At 38.7% G+C, this 24,564-nt stretch overlaps 1 protein-coding gene across 3 annotated transcripts in view; it reads right to left on the reverse strand.

The window, feature by feature from the left end:
• LOC5567142 (E3 ubiquitin-protein ligase AMFR) overlaps nt 1-24,564 on the reverse strand; it is a 167,881-nt gene that overhangs the window by 40,872 nt on the left and 102,445 nt on the right. For all 3 annotated transcript variants that reach the window (XM_001651489.2, XM_021841088.1, XM_021841087.1), the window contains exon 6: nt 13,883-14,038. In XM_001651489.2, coding sequence (XP_001651539.2) covers nt 13,883-14,038 — 156 coding nt within the window. The remainder of the gene's footprint in view (nt 1-13,882; nt 14,039-24,564) is intronic.

Consider the following 24,564-nt stretch of genomic DNA (forward strand, 5'->3'; position numbering starts at 1 on the left):
GGTTTCACTATTTCAAAAATGGACAACTAGGATAAGCGTGTAATGCCATTTACTCTACCCAAACGTATATGGTTGCATGTAGAGAAAGAAGAAGGTTCAGATGTGTTGGCGCTGATGCAGTGCTTGATTGAGATGTGGATGAATTTGTTGAAGAGCCATATAACAATTGTGACGTATGATAATAATGTTTCCCTTGGAGTAAAAACACGTGTTTTGGCTGTGAATATCTCCTTTACGGATTACGTAACCGGCTTAGGCACCCGAAGCTTTCAAAGGGAAACGACATTTCTACACTGTTGCTTGATAAAGGCTTATCTGACTTCATAGATAAATTATTTTATTGACAACTTCGCCAAAACACCTCGCGATCCTTTATTGTACAACACTGAAAAGTGTTTCGAAAACCAAATCAGTTTTCAATCATAATTTAAAGAGAGTAACGATGAATGCAAGCATGCCTAAAAGAAACATCACTATTAATTTGTCATGTATAAAACGCTTATTCTTGGCTCCCTTAACACATTTATTTGAGAACAGGACCGAAAACTATTAGGCGAATAAAATAGGCAAACTTCAGTGAGCTGGTCATTTAGTGCGAATGCCGGAAGAAAAAGTTGCATCAATCAGGTGAAGCTCAGCGTCCCCGTGGAAGACATCGGCGTATGATCATTCTGTTATTGACTTGAGCGTACCAGAGTAACCAAATCATTCAAAATTTGAAACAACCGGTAATACTAGCTCTAATTGACTATAAAAGTATTCACATGACTTATCTGGTAACTATTATTGTGCAACATTTATTCTCAGATCCTTTTTTTAAATAACAACATTGTTCATTATTGATTTATTTGGTTTACTTTTCAATCGGTTTAATATGGGAAATAACAATCAATGAAATTTAAACCAGTAAACTATGAAAAAATAAGTTAAATCGAAGCCAAACATTAAGTTTTCAAGATCACGAATCTGGAAAACCAAACATCCGTTTAAGAAGAAAACCTAATCGACTGGTCACTAGCTGGTGGTGACCAATCGATTAAATCCTCTGCTCAAACGGGTATTCGGTTCTCCAGATTTGTGCTCTTGAAATTTTGAAGTTTGGCTTCGATTTAACTTGTTTTACTATTCATCTTCACCTTAAGGAGTGGATTAAGTTAAGCCAGTTGTAATTTTTTTTTATTTTAACAACGGTAACAATTGTATACTAGTTAAGAACAGTTTGGCCAACTTTCTGAGCGTTTTTGTAGGTTTTTTCAGTGCTATTGCAAATGTTTAATATGGATTATATTGAATTTTTAAGTAAAAAACTTCAAATCAAGATTTCTCGAGATTCCTCCTAGGGATTTTTTTAAAAATTGGCCCAGAGGTGCAGAATGACCACAGGAATCGAGCCCTGTGCTCAGATTTGATGGACAATTTTTTTACATAATAACGGTCTGTCGGGGCACCGTGATATAATGTTGTTCGTTTTCTGCCGGGAAGTAATTATAGAATAATTCGACTATTTTAAGGACATGTCAATAATTATTTTTAATTATGATTTATGGGCAGCCCAAAGTTAGCATTGCACAAATGTAAACTAAATAAATTAAGAATATATTCTGCGGCCAAAAGTGCCTCAATAAAGATTGTTGTTCATTTTTACTGAGATTTCAGTTTGTGAGATGCCGAAATTCTCAGTTTAACACGGTAGCTTAATTCTTTCTCAGAAACCGAGTTAATCAGCTAAAACTATTAAACCGAGATGACTGCCGAGCGCTCGGCTGTGCGGATCTCGGATTCCGAAAGCCGAGTTTCGGCATTTTATTCTAAGTGTGTGCATTGATTGCCGTTTTCAAAAAATATCACACCACGTCTAGTTTTTGAGATATTGGCTGTTAAAAATGCAAAATTTGACTATCTCAGCCAACTTGTATGCACTTGCATAAGGCTTGCATAAGGCAGCTTGTAAGGCAATTTATATGCTTAATTTGCCACCTAATTAAAACTTTATGTGTATAACAATTCTTATCAGTAAAGAGAATCGGATGGTGCTCGGTCGGCGAAGACGTGCGCGGAAGCGGTTCCTGTTTTAAATGCATGGTTCTCGATAATATGGAAGAAATTTCACAAAGAAAGCAGCGGATAGTGCGTGTCAGTGGATATAGGAATGAATTTTCATGGTGTATAGTGCAAAATTGTGAAATTATGGTATTTTTCGAGGTGTTTGATCGATTTAGTAATGGCTTGGCCGATGTGACGTGAAAAAAAAATCTGGCGAAGTCATTGTATTGGTGTTGTCGTGTGGGTGGAGTGAGGTGAGGGGTTTCTTTATCTGAAGCTTGAATGATGCTGTTTGTTGTTTAATGGGGTTCAATGGTGTTGAATGAACTGTTGTCAGTTGGCATGTAAAGCATTTTATAAATATTTCGTAATATGGTCGTTTAATTCTCAAGAATTTATATAAAATCATGTAGTTGAAGTGCGCATCGAATTTTCTGGAAGCCATGGGTACCTCAAATCAGTAAGTGTGTGTGTGTGTGTGCGTGAAACTTAGCGCATTATGTTGCCATGACAACGACGAAATGTGGTGTTAGAAGGGGAACAACCTAAAGCTGTAGGCCGACAACATAGTAAAGCGGCGCGTCAAGCGGAGCGTGATGCGTTCATTGTGCGACTTTCGTATAATCCCCGAGTGACGCTATATGTGACATTGTGACGTCTTGTTGAAGTAAACACAATCAATAATGAAATGTTTCGCGGGTGCCGTGTAGCATATAGTGTAAATAGGAAACCATAAGAAAAATCAAACCATCATTGGTCATCGGAGAGTTCATCCAGTTCATCAAGTGTTACAAATCTGCATGGGGTTCCAACTAACTTGGTGAGATTGTTCTAATTTATACTGTATTTATTTATCTTTTTATATCATATATAACTGGGTTGGGAGGGTCCATCAGGGCACCCGAATGAAGCGATTTGGACAGGGAGCTTGGGACTGCCTCCTCCCTGTTGTTAACATTTCGTGGATTGAGGGCGGGCTCTTCGACCCCATCTATTGGGAGTTTTCTGTCAATCGAGGGCTTGATTGTAAAATTGTTCGTGAAAACTTTCTTCTGGAAGGAGATTCTTTTCCCCTGCCGCGGGTTTCGTGCAAGTGTTTCTGCTTGCGGGTCCGCACATCCGTTTTTGGCCCTTCATACAGGAGACTGACTGCTCACGAACAACAGCACAATCTTGATCAAATCGCTTTTCAGATTATTCCAGTGCTATAGGCAGATGCCTTGCTACAATAGATGGTAGAATCAAATCATCATCAAATCATCATTTATTCTAAGTGTGTGCATTCACCACACTCTTCGAAGGGAATAAATAGTGGAACCTTTCAATTAGAATCCTTTCCTGTGATCAAGTCAGGAATTACAACTGTAAGAAAACCGAATATTTTATCATTTATTGATAGTGACAAAGTAATACGACATGCACTAAACTAAGGACACGGGATATACTACAATAGATCAAATATTGGTCGCAGTGGTTTATGTTCCGAACAGCGTACAAAAAGGATAATGCGTACAATTCATTATTTTATGAATTTCTTGTTCTTTTCGAAAAAAAAATCCCTAGCGATTATATTGAAGATTTTTGTAGGAATATAAAGATATTTATCGTTAATATTTTGAGAAAAAAAAAATCTTGATAGAATTAACGTAGGAAGGAACAATTTTCAGAGCAATTCTCATAAATCTACGATCAAGGTTCATAGCAGAAACATTTGTTTTTCATAAAATATTTATGGCACATTATTCATTAGATGTATTGAAAAGTTTTGATAAACCCTTAAAATTATTTCTCTGTATGATCTTGAACAGAAATCTCATTTGTATAAACACCACTAATGTTGAAATTTTTAAAAGAAATCGAACATCAGATTCATTTTTGACATTAGATTTTTTTTTTTCATCAGTCAGTGGAAGAGATCAGCGCCCCCCTCTTGCTAAGCCCATGACGGTACATGAGGCTCGAAAAGTGCGCGGTTTGACTTTGACCGTCAGAGTCAATGTTGTTGTCGGTGCCGTTTTGTTTTCCACGATTAGTCATTGTTTGATATTGATACCGGCGCGCGGCATGAAAGGAAGCGGGGAATTGTGGGTGCCGTCACACGACGATATTGGTCGACGAAAATTGCGTGATTGAAATTAATTGAGGCATTCAAGTCGTTAGTAAGCGGGGAGCGCAGTATGTGGCCAAAAAACGTTGTTTTGTATCAATGCGCCAAAACTTCGTTGACATTATATTGTTTTCGACAGTTGCGTTAGTACGAAGTTTCTTGGAGCTTCAACTAAAACACTGAAATCTTAAATCTTCCTTCAATCCCATGCCGTAAAGCAGCAAACCATTAGGAATTCTGAAAACTTCATCGCGTTGTCAATTTATACAAGATGAGACTGCATTTTTCACATTTTTTTTTCAAGTTGCCATTTTGCATTCGGATATCGTATGGCAGATACGAAAGTAGTAAAGGAAATTTCCAGTCCTGGATGGTACCGGAAATCAATCGCCGACTTTACTGCATATCCAAATATGTTCAAGGGTTCATACATCCCGCTTGAAGATCTGGAGACTATAGACAAGGTCACGCTGTGCCTTTCCGCTTAAAATTAAACTAAAAAAAATCAATACCCTAGCCATATCTAAGGATAACCGTCAAGTTAATATCTAAAAATATCCCAGCCGTCCTTCTATGTCTACTAAATTCGCAAAATCCCCTCACATAATCTAATATAAGAGAGAGAGAGAAGGAGCAAAAAGCCTTATTCAGTACCTACATCAACGATGCTAAGGCGACCCAGTCAACCGGTTTGCTAAGTTAGCCCGCCTAATCGAACGAGTTCAATGAGGCAATGAGGAAGTTAGAATCAGTCATACAAGAATTACGCCGGTTGACCAGATTCTGCGAATCCAGTTAGCCTCGGGTGCTGGTAGAGAGTATGACGTCGTTCGACCCCGCTGCTGTACAGAGGAGTAACTAAAATGAATTTGTGGCCAAAATTTCAAATTTGAAAAAAAAAAATATATGTTTTAAACTTGTGATTAAATTTTGAACTGTAAAAAACATTTGAAGAACGATATAAGACTGTAAACAATAAGGATTTTAACCCCTTAAAGCCCGAAACGAACCTTGAATTTTTTAATGGCCACGATTTGGAGACAAGTAAGTCAATCAATTTGAAACAAATTTGGTTACTTGGTCCTACAGTCCTTGTATGACACATCCACCCTGACCCCTCCATCTTTTCTATGTAAAGGAAAAAGCCGAGACACGAGGCCTCAAGGCTAGAAGGTTGGTGTCTTCGGCAACGTTATCCAGCAGGTCAAGGGCTATCTGGCGATGATATGATTGAGAATTTATCCGCTAGGTGGCGCTAGTGACAAATTTTATTCAAGCATCTGTATATCGAAATCCTTATCAGCTAGAAGGATGGTGTTTTCGACAAAGCTGTTCATTACATCAAGGGCTATCTGGCGGTAAAGAGTCTGATTATAAATTCATCCGCTAGATGGCGATAGTAGAAAGAAATCTTCAATCCTAACTCCCTCAAGATCCTTATCAGCTAAAAAGTTGGTTTCTACGGCAAAGCTGTTCAGCAGATCAAGGGCTATCTGGCGATGAAGAGTCGGACTCAAAATTTATCCGTCAGGTGACGCTAGTAAAAATAAATCTTCAATCTTCACTATCTCATGATCCTTATCAGTTATAAGAATGGCGTTTTCGGCAAAGATATTCAGCAAATTGAGGGCTATCTGGCTATCTGAAAAATATTGGCGCCAATGTATGACCGATCATAAATTATTAAAAATGTTATTCAAACACTTATGAAAAGTGCCATAGTCAAAAGCTGACTACGCTTTTAAGATTTGGAAAGACTGTTCAAAATCTGATTGGGCACATGACTGTAGCAAATCAGCGTCAATATGGAGCAGTATTGTTGCTCAAGATCCTATTCACCTAGAAGGTCGGAGTCTTCGGCAAAGATATTCAACTTCCTGTCGGAGAAGTCATCATCCATGGTGGCGCTAGTAAAAATAAATTTTCAATCTTTTATATCTCAAGATCCTTATGAGCTATAAAGTGAGTCTTTTCAGCCAAGCCGACCAACAGATTAGGGCCTATCTTGTGGTGGAATTATAAATACATGCGCTAGGTGGCGCTAGTAACAAAACCTTTCTTCAATCTTTCGACAATAAAAGAACATTTGTCACTAGTGCCACCTAGCGGATAAATTGTCAATTAGATGCTTCACCTGCAGACAGCTCTCAATCTAGTGAATATCTTTGCCGAAGACACCAACCTTGGATGGTTGCCTCGGCACTCGCGGCATAGATTTACTTGTACCAATTCAGTGAAAATGTATGAGAAGAAATAGTAAATCTTTGTTGGAAAACTTCCTGTGTTTTAGCTTCTTTTTCTGTAAATCTTAATTCATTGCAATAACATTTAGTACTATCAACGGAAATGTTTTAATTACTTTGCAAACTATGGGAAACCCTAGTTTGTTAATCTGTTTACTTGTGAATCAAAAGGTAGTAAAGGTAGCGATGACATGCATGTTATTCGGTGAAAAAAATTTTGTAGAAGATAAGTGAATGTGTTTGAGGAAGTAAAGAAGCTGTTGAATGCACGCATTTTTTTTATTGAAACACTTCAAAATCCCTGTGTTTATAATTGAAACTGTTGGCGGTGATATGCAGTTTTTCGACATAGAATTTATTTTAGATTTTCAGTAAGGTGCGGCTTATATTTTAATTATCTCAAAGCCAAAAATTCGTGTGCTCTTCTGAATATAAATCACGTGAAACAAGATACTTCAAAATGTGGGTCAAAAATATCAATATCTAGAGGTGGCGCAAGCGACTTGAAGATTAACCCCTCTACCGGCAGCTTCATTTTTTACCGCAAAATAAATATTCAAATCGCTATAACTTTTTTGTTTTTTAATATTTTTGCACCATTTTTTCACAAATTCTCAAACAACTCTTCTAGTTTAAGGATCTATGTCGATATTAATTATTGGTGATCTGGTTTTAAAGATATTCCGATATTCCTTGGGGGACCGACATTTTCCATATAAAATGCCTTTGGCGGCCATTTTGTTTTTGATCAATTTATAAAAAAGATAAAATGTGGGCTATATAATGCCAGGTAATAAGGAGCTTCTCTGATATCTGAAAATTACGATATGATGTTTTTTGAAGTTTTTAAGATCTTTATTTGACCAGCGTGGTTCCAGAAACCTAAATGGTCATTACATAAAGACGGCTGCATCAAATTGCTTCATTTTTTCACAACATACTCTAATTTATGTATTGTTCCGAAGAGTGAATATCCGAATACGATTAAAATTCTGTAGCCTGAGAAATTATCGGGAGGTTCTAGTTACGGGTCGGTCCCCTAAGGAATTTTGGAATATCTTCAAAACCAGATGACCAATGATCAATATCGAGACAGATCCTTAAACTAGAAGAGTTTTTTGAGAGCTTGTGAAAAAATGGTGCAAAAATATTGAAAAACAAAAAAGTTTTAACGATTTGAATTTGAGTTTTGCGGTAAAAAATGAAGCTGCCGGTAGAGGGGTTAGTATTCAAGTAATAAAATATGGCGTTGTGAAGTTTATATGTAGAGAAGGTATCGACCGTGATTGTTTTTAATATTATTTGTTATGGCTATATCGGTCATGCGACTCAAAGGAAAAGGGAGTCTATAGGAGATTTTTTACAAATGATGAAATGAATAGGTGGATAGGCGTCGCAAGGGAGCGACAAGATTGAAATTAAGTTGTGAAGTTTACATAATTAAATTATTTTTCAACCAACAATTTCAACACCAAATTTGCATAAAGTCAAAACAACGTTACAAATAGTGCAATTCTTATTTTTTCCTGATTTTTTTAACCATAATTTCGTGAATACTCAACCGATTCCAAATCTTTTAATATGCTCTTGATGCTAATTCAGTTATTTTTAAATTTCAAAAATAGTTTTGACCAAGTAATTGAACAGAAACTGCATAGAAACATGATTTTCGACGAAAAATACCAACTTTTTTGAATTTTTGTTAGTTAAACGTAATCTTGAAAGCTAAAACTAGTTTTTCTCATTTGTTGAATCTTTGGAAAAGTCTTCGCAACATTTTTTTTTTTATATTGTAACTAAAATATGTTCGCATATATTGGGAAATATATGGACTATTTAACTGTTTTTCATTACAAAATACTACAAAAACTTTGGTTTTATACTAATAATTTCTGTCTAAAACATTTTAACAATAAAACAATGATTTTTTCATTAGAAGTATTATGTTTTGGGTAGTATTAGTTAAATAACAACGTTAAAACCATTTATACCGTCTGAAATTTTAGCATGATTGTGACTGGACTGCATTGCAAGTGCAGGTATTATAAGTGTGTTCAACATTTCCGGCGAATCTCTAGAATTCCTGTTGGAATTCCAAAAATCATATTGAAATTCCATTTTTTTTAGTTTCCAAGGATTTTCACTGCACTTCCAAAAAACCCAACAAATAATATTGAAATTTCAGAAGAAATGCTATTGAAATCACGGAATTTCCAACCGGCATCTGAAAACTGCTGTCAAAATATCCGAATTCCTTCAATAATCAAAAGCCAAAACTCCATCATTCCTTTCAAAATTAAAAGTTTTCTTGTGTAGCTGCAGTGTTCTCTGCGGAATCACCTCTCCAATGTTCCAGAATGCTCTTCAAAATTCCAGAATTCCTACAAGAACACTACCATTCTTACCGGAATCCAAGAATTCTCAGCATTCTTACCTAAATCTTGAATACTCCCTATAAAACCAAAATTTTTAATTTCCGCTGAAATCCCAGAACTGACAATCTCAGAATTCTCACCAAGGATTCCAACTGGATGTCTAGAACTCGCGCTGGAAATGCTGATCAACAATAGGAGATAATTTTCTAATATCCGCCATAGAACTTGTACACTTTCCAAAGTTTTAAATAAATCTCGAGGCTCATACTAGAATTCCATAACTTTCATTGAAAATCCAGGAAACCTGAGAATTGCCACAGAGTTTGCAGAAATTCCTCAAGAATCCTTCAAAAATCTCAGAATTCCATACATTGAAATACCAGAATTGCTTTCAGGAACTTCCAACAGAATCACAGATTTCCATCCCAGGAAACCTAACCAAAATACCAGAGAATCGTCATCGAATTCATTAACTTCAATTGGAATCCCAAAACTGCCCCCTATATATCTGAGGGTTCATTGAAATTACACAGTTTTCATAGGAATTTCAGAAATTCGTACTGGAATCCAAGAAAATAATCTAATTCTTCGACATCCTTGTCTAAATCTTAGAGTATCTACCATAAGACCAGAACTTTCAACGGAATTTCCTCCAAAATCATCTTAGAGTTACATTTAGAATTTATAATCGTCAATTGGAAACCAACATTCTCACCAAAATTTAGAACATCCGCTATAAACCAATAAAATCCCAAAACTTAAATCTTAAACCCAAAATTCTGTTTGATTCCAATATCAATACAGGAATCGAAGAATTCCAACCGGAATACTTGATTTTCTACATGCATCCAAGGAGGATCCCTATTCAAATCCCAGGATTTCCGCTGAAATCCTTGAATTCGTCTGATTTCCTGAAATTCATATAGTGACCCCTAAAGCGTCTATCAGTTCCTAGTAATCATTTCAAAATATCAGGATCCTCACTCATTTCAAATCACAGAATCACTAACGGATGCAATATTTCCCATTGGACTCGCACTCTTCCAAAAGTTGACATACGACGCACTTTTGCGACTCTTTGCAGTGCGAAGCGAATTTCCTATAGTTTAGCACAAAAAATCTTAAAATTTCATGCTAAACATGGAGGGGGCTGGGTTATGGGGGTTAATGCATCGACTTCCAACGTCACCAAATACATAAATCCAACGGGTTTCCTGACGAGTCATGGCTACAGAATTCGAATTGGTTCATATATGACTGAAATACAGCCATTTTCACATGCAAATCTGGATTCACCGGTTCTCCCAAGAGAACCATGATGGTCCTACGTTGGAATAAGTTCATCATGTTGACCAATTTGAAGAAGGAGAACATTCTTGGAATTTTTGTTTTCATGATGGTAAGTAAAATTACTATGGAAAAACACTAAAAAGCCACGGGTTTTCGAGTCAAACAAAAGCGGGGAGGGGTACAGAGGGATGGGTCACCCCTCAAAATGTAGGTACACTAATCCCCTTTCCATAAATTTTTGAAGAATTGAATTCAAATTATTATAGATTGAGATCCAAACATTTTTGTGAACTAAGGTCCGTCCACTTTACGGGTTAAATTAGCTTCAAAACCATGTAAAACAATTTGTAATTGGTTGAGTATTCATGAAGTTATAGTCAAACAAAGATGATTTTTCAGTTATATGAGCAAAATTTGAAGAAAACTACTTTTTACCAAAACTTATTTTGATTTTAGACAAATTGGATGATCTGCAAAGTTTCCATTAATTTGATTTTGAAGAGAATGGTGTGAAAAGTTTTAAAATAGGTTAAAAAATAACAAAGTTATGGTGACTTCAGTGATGGTATTTTTTAAACATGACGCTTGAGCCACATCTAAATTTTAATATTTTTAGCTCAGGTCATTCTTTTTATGTGATTTGAATTCTAAAGAGCACACGAGTTTTTGGATTTGTTAACTTTCGAAAAATAAGCTGCACCCTTATGTTAAGTGAACATATTAGAGCAAAATAAAAAATACATTTGAATAACAAACTACGAGAAATCCTAGTTTTTTAACCTGTTTGCAAATAAATCACATTTCAAATTATTGTCATATAGTTTTCTACTATTAATTTGCTTTCAGATGTTCAATGAAACATGTATGAGCAGGAGAAGATCAAACTCAAAAATTATTTAAAAAACATTCAAATAAACATTTAAGAAACATTACAGTTTTTCATCATTGCTTGTGAATCGAAAAGCAAAAACAAATGTTTTTTTTTAACCAAATTCAATTCTAGAAGACCAAATTTAAGTTTGATTTATAGACGCATAGCTTTAAAAACTCCCCTTTTAGTAGCAGAAATTTATAGCATACAAAGACGTATTCTTAGTTTTAGGAGCGGGGTTACGATGATGTGGAGTTCGGTTTTGCGTCGTCCGATAGATTTGGCTCACGGTTTCGCGCGTGTTTTTGTCGCCGGAGATTTTTTTTTCCTGTTTCGGAGCGTCTTGCTGGGTAGTGCTTCGTGAAGCCCAAGCAGGACGGTTCGGTTTTGCGTCGTCGGATAAATTTTGCTCACGGTTTCGCGCGTGTTTTCGTCTCCGAAAATTTTTGTTTTTTTTTTCTCTGATTTGGAGCGTCTTGCTGGGTAGGTATTTGGGAAGGCACAAGCAAGACGGTCTGTTGTCGGAACGCCAAGAAGTTTTGCTGTCAGTGTCAGTTTTGTGTTCAGTCGAGGATGGATTACCAACTGGTGAGTTCGTTTCATGCTTGTGATAACACATATTTTCTTGAAAGCGTAACTTTTAAGTAATATTAAAACAAACTTTGTATGGATCGTCACTATAAGTGTCGGCATTATGCTTTTTTCTTATACAATTTCAATATACATATATTTTTCTCTTTTTGACATTATTAAAAAATATCTTTTGAATTGTTCGACATTGTGAATGTTGACGTATTTTTTAAAACTTCTACCATATCGAGACAAAATGCACAGTAATACTCATATGTAATTTTCAAACAAACTATGTATAGTTCGTCACTACAAGTGTCGGCATTATTCCTGTTTCATATAATTTAAAATATATGTAATGTAATTTTGTAATTTTCAGTTTTCGTCATTAATAAAAACATCTTTTGAATTGTTCAACATTATATATGTTGACGTATTTTTTAAAGCTTCTACCAAAAACTTCTCGAGACAAAAATACAAAACTAGCTTTAAATATAAGTCGTATATTTCCCCCTTGTCCATGGATCGCATCATCGACCAGAGGTGACTCCCAGATCTTTTCCTTCCTCACTAATAAACACCCTTCCCGTGGTGATTGTAGAAATGCAGAGGTATTCTCGGTCTCTAGAAGCAACAATCATTACACCCTAACATTCCTTCCCCATCCCAACTGACTGTAAGGACTTGGCCGGCGCCGTTATTGATCAATAATATTAGATCTGCTAAAATTGCACTTCGAGAGTAAGCGGAAACTCCCATCCCTTATTAATTTGGATCGTAGTGCAATTCTTACCAGTTCCGATCAATCACGGAGTAGCAACCATTGACATGTACAGTCAGTCTATGCTATGCTATGCTATGCTACAAAGACGTATTCTTAGTTTTAATGCAGAATAATCTGGAGTCACAATGGTCCGAATCGAATATTTAGCAAGAAAATTTTGTTTTGCTTTGTTCTCGTTGATTTGAGACGTATGCTGTTCGGAGAAGTTGTTCATAATGGGGATTTGCATTTTCCTAGAAAAAAAATGAGAATAGAGAAAACACTGTATTCTTAATAAATTGTCGATTCGGACCATTGCTAAGTATCGAAAACATTCTACAAGCTCGATCAATGTGATAACGGGGTTGGTGGCCTTATGGCTACCGCTTCTGCTTCATAAGCAGAAGGTCATGGGTTCAATCCCAGGCCCATCCCTTTTCTCGTACTTTGTAGTTGTATATCTCTCACTTGCTTCTATCTTCTATTCTAAATCTATCACACTCAAACTATTCGTTCATAGCAAACGCTAGAACCCTAGACGGACAAGAAACCGTTTCCCTAATGCTTCCATTCTTCCACGCGCATGCCTTTCCTTACGCCTGATACATAGGCAGTCTGCTAACCTTAAAAGCAAACCTCTCTGCCATGCCTTTCCCCCAATCCACACACTCCCGCATGTACTGGCTTGAATGCAGTGGTATATACGGTCTACATGGGAGCCAGTATACTGTATCATAAGTTCCTCCCCCTTCCCCACATTGGTCAGCATTCTGACGTGGCAGGCACCATTGTCGCTAAAAAATAGATCACCAGACCAGAAAGATTTTTTTTTTTTGAGATCTCAAAAATATAAATATATTTTTGAAAGTGTCCAGTTCCATTGCTGAAAAAAAATTTGAAAATCGTTTTGAAAAGAACGAGGCCATCGTCCAAGTCGGACTTTCAATTTTTTCTGGCCTCTTGGTAGAAGCGTAAGTTTTTACTTCCTTGGTAGAAAGAGAGTTTAACTTTTCTACATGAAAATATTTTTTTACAACTCTAGTGCTTTATAAGCGACAGCATAGCATGAATTTTGTTTAATGTAAATGCTAAATCAATTCTGAAAAGCTGTCAGATATTGAATTTATTGGATGTACACCATAGATTATAAGTATTTTGCTGAATCTATGATTTTTTTTATGGGAAGATCTGAAAAAAAAAATCGATACTGAAGTACATATGTGGGATGTCTTGCGCATTTGTAACTTAAGGGCAAAAATAATTTTGGCCATATTGTTTGTTTTGTTGAGGAATAGATTCTCGTGCACATTTTGAACGTGGAAAAATAAATACTCACACGTCCGTTTCTATGACACTTTAATAAAAGCACGCTTCTTACATTCAATGTACAATCCAACATAATGCGTTACTTGTTGGTTTTGTTAGCTACGACGCCATCCAATATATGGCAAACATGGTGGGAGAATATTTTGGTGTGACAAAATTATTTAGGTGTGAGTCTATTAGAGGGCAAAATCCTCAATAATAGACCCAGAATAACTCCTGCGTGCGCCGGTTTGCAGGACAAACGTACAATAATGGTAATATTGAATTGCAGTTGTTAGCTGGAGAAGGCCTTACCTCAGCCGCCATGAAGGCGAACGTGTTGACTCCGCTGATGAAGACGCCTACTCCGATCGAAACGATCAGCATGAAGCCGGACAAGGTGAGAATGGCCGACAGGAGCGCGATCAGCCGAAAATGGGACCATCCCGGAGTCGTTGGCGAAAACGAGAGCTGCGAGAGAACATGAAAAAAAAAATACACTTAGGTTAGTCACATTCCGCTATGCCACTGACAAACAAAGGTAACAGTAAAAAAAATCCATCGACCATTTCGTGTTTGATGTTTCACACTACCGCCATCCGCAGTTCTTATTGTATAATACATAATGCGGAATAGCGTGCAACATGCTCGAGAGATGATAATGATTCGAATTGTGCGATGGATTCCAGTAAAATTTGTTCCAAGTGTTACATCCGTTTGTCTGTGGCAATAATTTTGGTGGCGCTCAATCAGTCAATCAATCACTTAACTCAAGTCACCCCAAGGAGAGGTGTGTCGTACTGTCGGTAGAATATGATCGAGTGGTACAGTAGTTTTTAGCTTGCGGTAGTCTGAATCGGACAGTTGAACTTCGGTGAACTTATCTCAAATCTACGGGGTGCTGTCAGCAGAGTGACATAAAACTGAAGTTCAATGTTGTTAGTGCTATAAATAAATGGCGAAAGGGAGACATTGTCTCGTTGTCCCACGACAGGTTTCTTTTTTTGGTAATTAGAGATTAACGCTCAACGCTCCGTCATCGTAATCATCGTCATCATCGAAACTTCAAAAGCAGTTTTTCTGTTCAAAACTGAAAATTTTTCGACGAAAATGTGTTCACCGTGTTGTGGTTGGAGAACTGAATACAGTGAACACTTTTTCCTGTAAATTTTCTTGACTTTGAACGAAAAAACTGCCTTTGAAAATTGCGAAATCGATGACGGATCCTGCCCCCTTAACTCGTTTTAAGTTGCGATTATCTTTTTAGTCATTCCTCTTCCAGTTCTTGTTCATGATGTTATGGCCATACACAGGGTAATTCGCTAATTGTTGAACGCTACCCAAATGTTGAACGATCTGTAGAAACCATGATAAAACTGGAAATTGAACCATTTTCAAACAGTTTCAATAAATTATACAGATTATTTTGTAAGTTAGCTGTACTATTTGACACAATAAATTTAATTAGCACATTAATTTCTTAAACGAAATATTTATTGAAAATTTTTATCAGTGGGTGAAACAAAAATTTCAATTCTCTTAAAAAAAAACTTAAGCTGGGGCTGCTATGAAATAAGCTGTGTGGTAAAACATACTACGAATATTGGGCCTATTCACGATATCAGTAAAAGTCTACTTTATTTATTTTCTAAACATCTTTCTTTACTTGTACCAATTAATAACATAAAAACATTTTCAATTGCGCTTTCGTTTCACGTACATTTTTCATTTGTTGAACACTAGCATAGCATGAAAGTCTTGGTTTCATCAACAGTATTGCCAGATTTTTTATTTTCGTACCAAACACCTATATTGAAATGAAATATTGCATTACACAATATAGTAATGTTTATTGCTTTAAATATCCGTTGAATAATTATTATAAAAAATCCTATAATGGTGTCTGTTGCAATGGTGAAAAACGCGATTCAGTAAAGTATAATTAATTGCATCCCTAGCTATATCCTGATTCTGTTTTCCAATTTCACTATCTTCACTATGGCATCAATGCCATCACCGTTTGTTTGTTTACACCATGATTGACATTACTCATTGGCTGCCGATTTATCCGGAGTATAACCTCAATCTCACTATTGATGCTGTAATGTCAAAAAGAATGTAGGGGGAGATCCCCCAGTGCCGGACAGCACCCAATATCGGACAAAGTCGAAACATTGAGAAATCATGGTCCAATCAAGAAGGTGTATTAGTAGAAAAGAAAGCTATTATGGAGACTAATGTTTGCGTAGAATAACACATCCTTGAAATATGCATACCTTTTTAAAAAAGTAGAAAAGTTTGAAAATCTTTGAAAAAATGACGTATCCCCTTAATTTTGAGTCTATTTAGTAATTATTTTGAATAAGAAAAAAAAACTTTGGATCACGCTTGCTTGCATGATCGAACATAATCCTAATTTGATAGTATGAATGTATTTTGTACCATAATCGAACTAAATATGGACAAGTTACAATTTTCGTTAAGCACCTCCTGTCCCTCAGTTTCGGACAGCTTGATTTGTTATATGATATCTTTGTAATTATTGCGTCAGTGTCTCAAAATACTTTCATATTTCATGGGTTCCGTCTATCATGGTATCAAACATGCAATAAAATTAGTAAGAATTAACATTCAGAACAACATCGTAAAATGTGTTATTTTTCATCATATATGGAAGATGTTTTTGATAGGCATCTTGCAAAGTAAGAATAATTCAAATTATTCTTGTAAATGATGCAAATGCATTGAATTGGTAATTATAAACTATTCCTATAGTGTACACATTCAATGATGATCAAATTTTCAGATTTCGAGGCATTTCTAGATCGTGTCCGGTATTGGGTGCCACCTTTCAAGATCGATCAATTTGGTACTAAAATACATCATCAAAATGTAATGTCAAAATTCATGTTTATATTTTAAAATTTATTTTTGTACACTATAAAAATGATAATATTTATCATAAATGGGTAACACGAGCCCATAAAATCAAAATTTTTCGAACTATGAATTTAGTGGCTTAAGTGTCCGATACTGGGGGATCTCCCCCTACATTAAAAGAAGCCGCTAAAGTCTGTGGAGTGCCGAAGGGGACGATTCACTTCCGTTTCAGCCCTGGGCTAGTTCATCTCGGGACCAACGGCTTTACTTCCCTTCCGAAGGAAGTCGTCACTATAATTTAGTGACAATCTCGGGGATGGGATTCGATCCCAGGTCCTCGGCGTGAGATGCGTGTGTTCTAACAATTACACCAGGTCCGTCCCTATCTTTTTAAATATATATTTTTATTTTCATTTCAAAATGGACATTACAATGCCAAAAATGTAACAGAAATAATGTAAAACAATCGTCTATAGTGTTGAATGCTTTTTCAGCATAAAAATCAAATAAAATAAAACCGTCTATCTTCACCGTTCAACATTTGGCGCTTTACCCTAATCAAGTTTATATCCTTTTTTTTCTTGTGTTCTTTGAATGGTAGGGTGGTTCTGTCATGATTTACAGGTTTCTATTGAGTAGTTATATTAGTTCTAGTTCTTCTCTTTGGCGTTACATCCCAACGGAGGCAGAGTTTGCTTCTTGGCGTAGAGCATTTGTTAGGACAAAGTGAATAGGTCCAAATGATCCATCACGTACAAGTTGCAATCGACGTGGGAAGAAGCTCCAGTAATGATCGATGGACCTGTGTCAATTGTAAACGTTTCTACAAGCAGACTCGAACTGTATATTCATTATTGGCAAAGTCAAGCTTTAGCTCAAAAAATCCAACACGTTTCACGATCCAGTATACTTTCGACCAGACTCGAATTCAGATTGAGATGTTTGTTTGACATTTACAATTCACTGGATCTGCTTCTGGCAGTGAATAAATTTAAATTTTCCGATCACTGAGCTTAACTTACTATGCTATGAATTTATAACACGGGGTCAATAAACTTGAAAGAACAATAAATTTGAATTAAAAGTATTGATTTGACTTGCGTTGTTGTACATGTTGCATAAGGATTTCTATATTCAATTGAAGCTCAATCGCATTCCAAGAACTTCAAGAACAAGCGGAGTTGAAACTTCTTAAAGAGAACATGTCAGCAGCAATCGGCAGCAACCGACTTCCATTGGCAATTGAAGTCCATGACAATGATGAGTGTTGTTAAAAACTCGCTTCCAGCTCGCTTCGGTTGATAAAATCTCACTTCCTGGTTTGATAAACAAAATTTAAAAAAAACTCTACTTTTGTCGCAAAGGTGCAAAAATTCGCACTCATCATCTAACAGCAGTCCTTTGCTTGTGTTTGAAGCCATCGATCACCTCCCGGTAGCACCCACTAACCGCGCCCCATCAAACTCGTTACAAATCATCTAATCAGGTGCCAATTGAAGTTCAACTTCCTGTATTTGCAATGCATGCAGCACATTTTCTGAGGTGAAATCCATTTAGAAACGTGAGTTCGCTGTTCATCCCTGAGTAGTGACTAAGTAAGCTCGCACCATATTACAGGTGAGGTAGCTACAGGTGTGTGATGGCAGCACCCACATTTAAAGCGAAGGTGCCTCCCTTTCTTGTCAATGGCGTTCAGCCGGCGTTTTCAGTACTTAACCGGTTACTTCACACCTTCAACCAGCTAGAACAACGTTTAGGTATGAATAACTACACACAATTACGAATCAGAAGCCACCGCGTATCGCCGCCACAATCAGTGACATTGAAGTGCGGCTCGGTATACACAATCACACAAATGTAACTGCGGTATTTAGAAGGCGTTATTAGACTGTGGAAGTGGAAGTCATAAGTTTCTATCTCTTGGGAAACACGTGTAGGCGTGTCGGATTCCACCGGTTACACGTGACGGGAAACTCTCACGCCGGCTTGTGGATTTTTTTTGACTAATGAAGGCACTATCTATATCCATTCTATTATACAGATTGTGGTTGAGCGCGGTATTAGTAAATTGGCGATTTCTTCCTGAGTATTTGGCAATAGTTTTGAGCCTAATGGCGCATTGGTTTGAATTAATGGATGGTCGTATTTAGCAAAACTTTTCTACTTCTGATTTTTTCGTATAGTGACCTGCATTCTGCACCATGTTCGGTTAACTTTTCAATAATTTATCGACGACTTTGATTGTGTTTGTTCAAACATAGTTGTCGTGACCGATCGTGGCTCAATCTCTAATACTATAATAGGGTGCAATAATCATTATTAATCCCTCTACTGGCAACATCATTTTTCCCCACAAAAAAAAAAATGAATCGCACTGAAGATCGCAGTAGGCAGCGCACGCGAACGGATGTGTTGGAAATTGATCTGTCACGTTTTTTTGTCTCCGCAAATTTTCAGATTCGGCTGGTGTAGTTTTTGAAGAAAAATCGTTTAGAAAAAGTGTAGCGGAAATGAAGGAAACTGAACGCGTTCTGATGGGCAAGCTTCGTTAAAGCCCAAGCAGGAGGTAGAGATGCATCGAAGCCGGACCTCAAATTTTCAGGAGGACAGCTCTGGAGAGCCGGACAGCGGATCGGACTGAGGGCATGGTCGAATGGTTCTCGCTGGTGGTAACCAATCGATCAGGTTTTCGGCTTAAACCGCTGTCTAATTTTCTAGATTTGTGCTCTTGAGGGTTTGAGTTTTGGCTTCGTTTCATCTTTAAGCTAGGTATGCTGTTCCGCTCAAGAAAAGTAAAAATGTCTGCTGAAGAAATGGTCAAGAAATTTCCTACAGTGAGCTCCATTTGAAATGACATTTCTTTTCAACTGCGTACTGCGCAGTGCCGCATTTGGGTTTCGGGGGGCCCGGGTCAGATCTCTTCACGAGGCCCTTGGTACAAAATGACCGAAAAAGCTTAGTATTACAAAAACTAAGATATTCGGAAAACTCTAAAACATTTATTTGACTATGGCCACATCACGTCGTAAATATTGCGTAAAATATATCATCTGTACAAAATACATGAGAAGAAATGATTATGAGATTGAATTTTGACTGAATCGTCCTCAATCAAGTCCAAAAGTAAAAATGTTCCAGTTGAAATCAATACTATAAGGTTCATCGAGGCTCAATAGCAAAGATTATGTTTGTATTTTTATAATTTTGCTACTGATATTTCCATCCAATGAACTTGTGAAATTACAAATTCTTAGTGAAAATTGCAATATTCAAACATATTATGTGGATTTGGATCAAAATTGTAGTAAATTCTAAGCTCTTAGTTAAATTTGCTACATTACAACAAAACCATGAAAATATTTATACAAATTTATTAAAATCTGGCACAAATGGAAACGACTGCAGTAGAATTTCGAAATAACGAAATTGCGGTAGGATTTCAGATGTATTTGATAGAATAGTAGCTTCAGTATCGTGATAGTAAAATCAATAAAATCTGTGAATTATCGAGTATCTTCGTCTTTTCATGATCATTCCAGGACAAAGAGCACTACAATTTTGGCAGTATCTTTCCAAAAAATTGCGAAAGTTTGCTATCATTAACCCGCAGAAAAGTTTCGCAGTTTTTGATAAAACCTTGATGATTTTCATTAGCGAATATAAGGATTTTCATTATAACTGGTAAATTGAGACAAACATCGTATTGAATTTGCTACTCACTTCAAAAACCATAATCCCAGCTCATAATATCTCTGTTAGAAATGGTATCAAAATTGAATTTTAAATTTACAATCATTAGTGTAAAAATAATTCAATGAATATTGTTTCACTTTTTGCATTTCTCGGGGGGCCCCCTTCATCGGGGGGCCCGGGGCATTTGCCCCCTCGGCACCCCCCCAAATCCGGGCCTGGTACTGCGATCAAAGAAAAAATGCTTTTCTTGACCATTTCTTGCAAGAAATTTTCCACGTATCGAGATAGGCGATTACTTTTCTGTTGAAGTGCACACTTCGCTTTACCAGAAAAATCGTTTTTTTTTGCGTTGACACGTCTCCAGACTTCTTTCTCGTCTCGTTTTAGTTCGTACGTGTTCTAAGTGCAATCGAGCTCAAGTTTTCGCGTCGCTGGAGTGATATTTTGCTATTATGAAATGAGTATGCTGATTAAAGTAGCTACAGTAGCTCAAGAGGGACGAATGACCTTTGGGTTAAAGTCCTTCCCAAACAACAACAGCAGCTCAATCAAGGATGGATGATCAACTTGGTGAGCTCGTTTCATGCTTTTATTTTAAATATGCAACATATTATGAAACGTATTTCTATGATGACAACAGTGAGAATGTTACTTGAATGAATTGATTTAACAAAATATGAACAGTTCGTCACTGTAAGTGTCGACATAGACACTTGTACATTACCATTAAAACCCCATCTTTTCCTTTTACCTGATTTTTTTCATTACAAAAATAAACTTTGAATGGTTCGACGCTAAAAGTGTCGACTAACCGTATGTTGACGTGGTCTTCAGAGTACTGTAATTCGGGGTGTAGTTGATCAGTGGGGAGAAGTTGATCATTCACGTACCCACATGTATAAACTGTCAAGAGAGCTATGATTCGATTTTAATTAGCATAATATATGTGGCGTCGTGGTTGGTAAATGGCTGGGCATGGCGTACCATTGGTACCTCGCGTACCTGAAGGAATAAAATAGACCCCTCTGTGCGGTCCTTAGCCTCTTGCCCAGCAACTTCTATCCCTACCTCCTCGCGGTACTGGCCGGGGTACGAGTAACCTTAGGGAAGATCGGGTAACCAACCCCCGGTGGGAACTTTGGTCGTATGCTGACAGGGAAGGGGGGGGGGTTTGCTTTTGCTTTTGCTTCTGCAAACCTTGAGCGTCTGTACTCCATGTTAGGAGCGGCTCACAACAGCGTCTGTTCCCCATGCCAGGGGCGGCTGATCATCGTCCGAGTGCCAGAGAAGGACTCTAAGCTAAACTGCGCACTGTGGTCCTCCGAACATTTAGGGGGAATGGTCCTCCGGAAATCTAGGGGGTTGGTGTCAGGCCCTGCAAGCCAGCCGTAAAAACACATCAGCACAGGAATGTCAACGAGAGAATACGGACCGGAACAATCGGCAAAGACCACAGCGACGGAAATGGACTAGCGATTGGAAACTCGGTACGTGGAACTGCAAATCTCTCAACTTCATCGGAAGCACACGCATACTCTCCAATGTACTGAAGATCCGCGGTTTCGACATCGTAGCGCTGCAGGAGGTGTGGTGGACAGGTTCGATGGTGCGAACGTTTAGAGGTAATCATACCATCTACCAGAGCTGCGGCAACACACGTGAGCTGGAAACAGCTTTTATAGTGATGGGTGATATGCAAAGGCGTGTGATCGGGTGGTGGCCGATCAACGAAAGAATGTGCAAGTTGAGGCTCAAAGGCCGGTTCTTCAACTTCAGCATCATAAACGTGCATAGCCCTCACTCCGGAAGCACTGATGATGACAAGGACGCATTTTACGCGCAGCTCGAACGCAAGTACGACCGCTGCCCAAGCCACGACGTCAAGATCATCATAGGTGATATGAACGCTCAGGTTGACCAGGAGGAGGAGTTCAGACCGACGATTGGAAGGTTCAGCGCCCACCGGCTGACGAACGAGAACGGCCTACGACTGATAGATTTTGCCGCCTCCAAGAACATGGCCATTCGCAGCACCTACTTCCAGCACAGCCTCCCGTATCGATACACCTGGAGATCACCACTGCAGACGGCATCACAAATCGACCACGTTTTGATCGATGGACGGCACTTCTCCGATATTACCGACGTCAGAACCTATCGTGGCGCTAACATCGACTCTGATCACTATCTAGTGATGGTCAAACTGCGCCAAAAACTATCCGTCATCAACAATGTACGGTATCGACGCCCGCCTCGGTATAACCTAGCGCGACTGGCCCAACCGAACGTCGCTGCCGCATACGCGCAGCATCTCGAGGTAGCGTTGCCGGAAGAGGGCGAGCTTGACGAAGCCCCTCTTGAGGACTGCTGGAGCAACATAAAAGCAGCCATCAACAACGCAGCCGAGAGCGTCGTCGGGTACGTGGAAAGGAGGACATGTAACGATTGGTTCGACGAAGAATGCAGGCAGGTTTTGGAGGAGAAGGATGCAGCGCGGGCTGCAATGCTGCAGCAAGGAACGCGACAAAACGTGGAGCGATATAAAAGAAAACGGAAGCTGGCACACCTGAATGGCACGGAGAACACAGGCGACGAGGGTCACGACAGCGGAGGGAGTGACTACGTCAGCACGGCGGATGAAGGAAACCAACCTGTCCCCACATTGAGGGAAGTTAAGGATGCCATCAGCCAGCTCAAGAATAATAAGGCCGCTGGTAAAGATGGTATTGGAGCTGAACTCATCAAAATGGGCCCGGAGAGGTTGGCCGCCTGTCTGCACCGGCTGATTGTCAGAATCTGGGAAACCGAACAGCTGCCGGAGGAGTGGAAGCAAGGGGTCATATGCCCCATCTACAAGAAGGGCGACAAACTGGAATGTGAAAACTATCGTGCGATCACTATCCTGAATGCCGCCTACAAAGTGCTATCCCAGATTATCTTCCGTCGTCTATCACCAATAACAAATGAGTTTGTGGGAAGTTATCAAGCTGGTTTCATCAACGGCCGCTCGACAACGGACCAAATCTTCACTGTACGGCAAATCCTCCAGAAATGCCGTGAATACCAAGTCCCAACGCATCACCTGTTCATCGATTTCAAAGCGGCTTATGATAGCATCGACCGCGAAGAGCTATGGAAAATCATGGACGAGTACAGCTTTCCCGGGAAGCTCACAAGACTAATAAGAGCAACGATGGACGGTGTGCAGAATAGCGTGAAGATTTCGGGCGAACATTCCAGTTCGTTCGAATCCCGCCGGGGACTTCGACAGGGTGATGGACTTTCGTGCCTGTTGTTCAACATTGCGCTAGAAGGTGTCATGCGGAGAGCCGGGTTCAATAACCGAGGTACGATTTTCACAAGATCCAGCCAATTTGTTTGCTTCGCGGATGATATGGATGTTCTCGGCAGAACATTTGGAACGGTGACAGACCTCTACACCCGCCTGAAACGCGAAGCAACAAAAGTCGGCCTAGTGGTGAATGCATCAAAAACAAAGTACATGCTGATAGGCGGAACCGAGCGCGACAGAGCCCGCCTGGGAAGCAGTGTTACGATAGACGGGGATACTTTTGAGGTGGTTGATGAGTTCGTCTACCTCGGATCCTTGTTAACGGCTGATAACAACGTTAGTCGTGAAATACGGAGACGCATCATCAGTGGAAGTCGCGCCTACTATGGGCTCCAGAAGAAGCTGCGGTCGAGAAAGATTCACCCCCGCACCAAATGTACCATGTACAAAACGCTTATAAGACCGGTGGTCCTCTATGGACATGAAGCATGGACCATGCTGGAAGAGGACCTGCAAGCACTTGGAGTGTTCGAACGAAGGGTGCTTAGGACGATCTTTGGCGGAGTGCAGGAGAACGGTGTGTGGCGGCGGAGAATGAACCACGAGCTCGCTAGGCTCTACGGCGAACCAAGTATCCAGAAGGTTGCGAAAGCCGGAAGGGTGCGCTGGGCAGGGCATGTTGCAAGGCTACCGGACAACAATCCTGCAAAGATGGTGTTCGCGTCGAATCCGGTTGGCACAAGAAGGCGGGGAGCACAGCGAGCGAGGTGGCTTGATCAGGTGCAACAAGATCTGGAGAACGTGGGCCAAAATCGAGGATGGAGAGACACAGCCTTGGACCGAGTAAATTGGCGTAACATCGTTAACGAGGTTTTATCAAATTAATTGATGTAACACCAACTAAATAAATAATATGTGGCGTCGTATTACCTGATGGCTGCTCTTGGTGATACTAAATTCTGTTTGACAATCAAAATAATTATTCCATGGAAGAAACAGACTTTTTATGAAATGTTTGATGAACTGTTGAAGGGTTCCCCTTCATACAATCGACTGTTGACCAGGCTATATAAAGACACCATTTAAATAAACTGTTTCATACATTCCACAGAACATATTGTGAATCCAGTTT

Source organism: Aedes aegypti, chromosome 2 (assembly GCF_002204515.2).
Source record: "Aedes aegypti strain LVP_AGWG chromosome 2, AaegL5.0 Primary Assembly, whole genome shotgun sequence".
In the NCBI taxonomy this organism is placed as follows: Eukaryota; Metazoa; Arthropoda; class Insecta; order Diptera; family Culicidae; genus Aedes; species Aedes aegypti.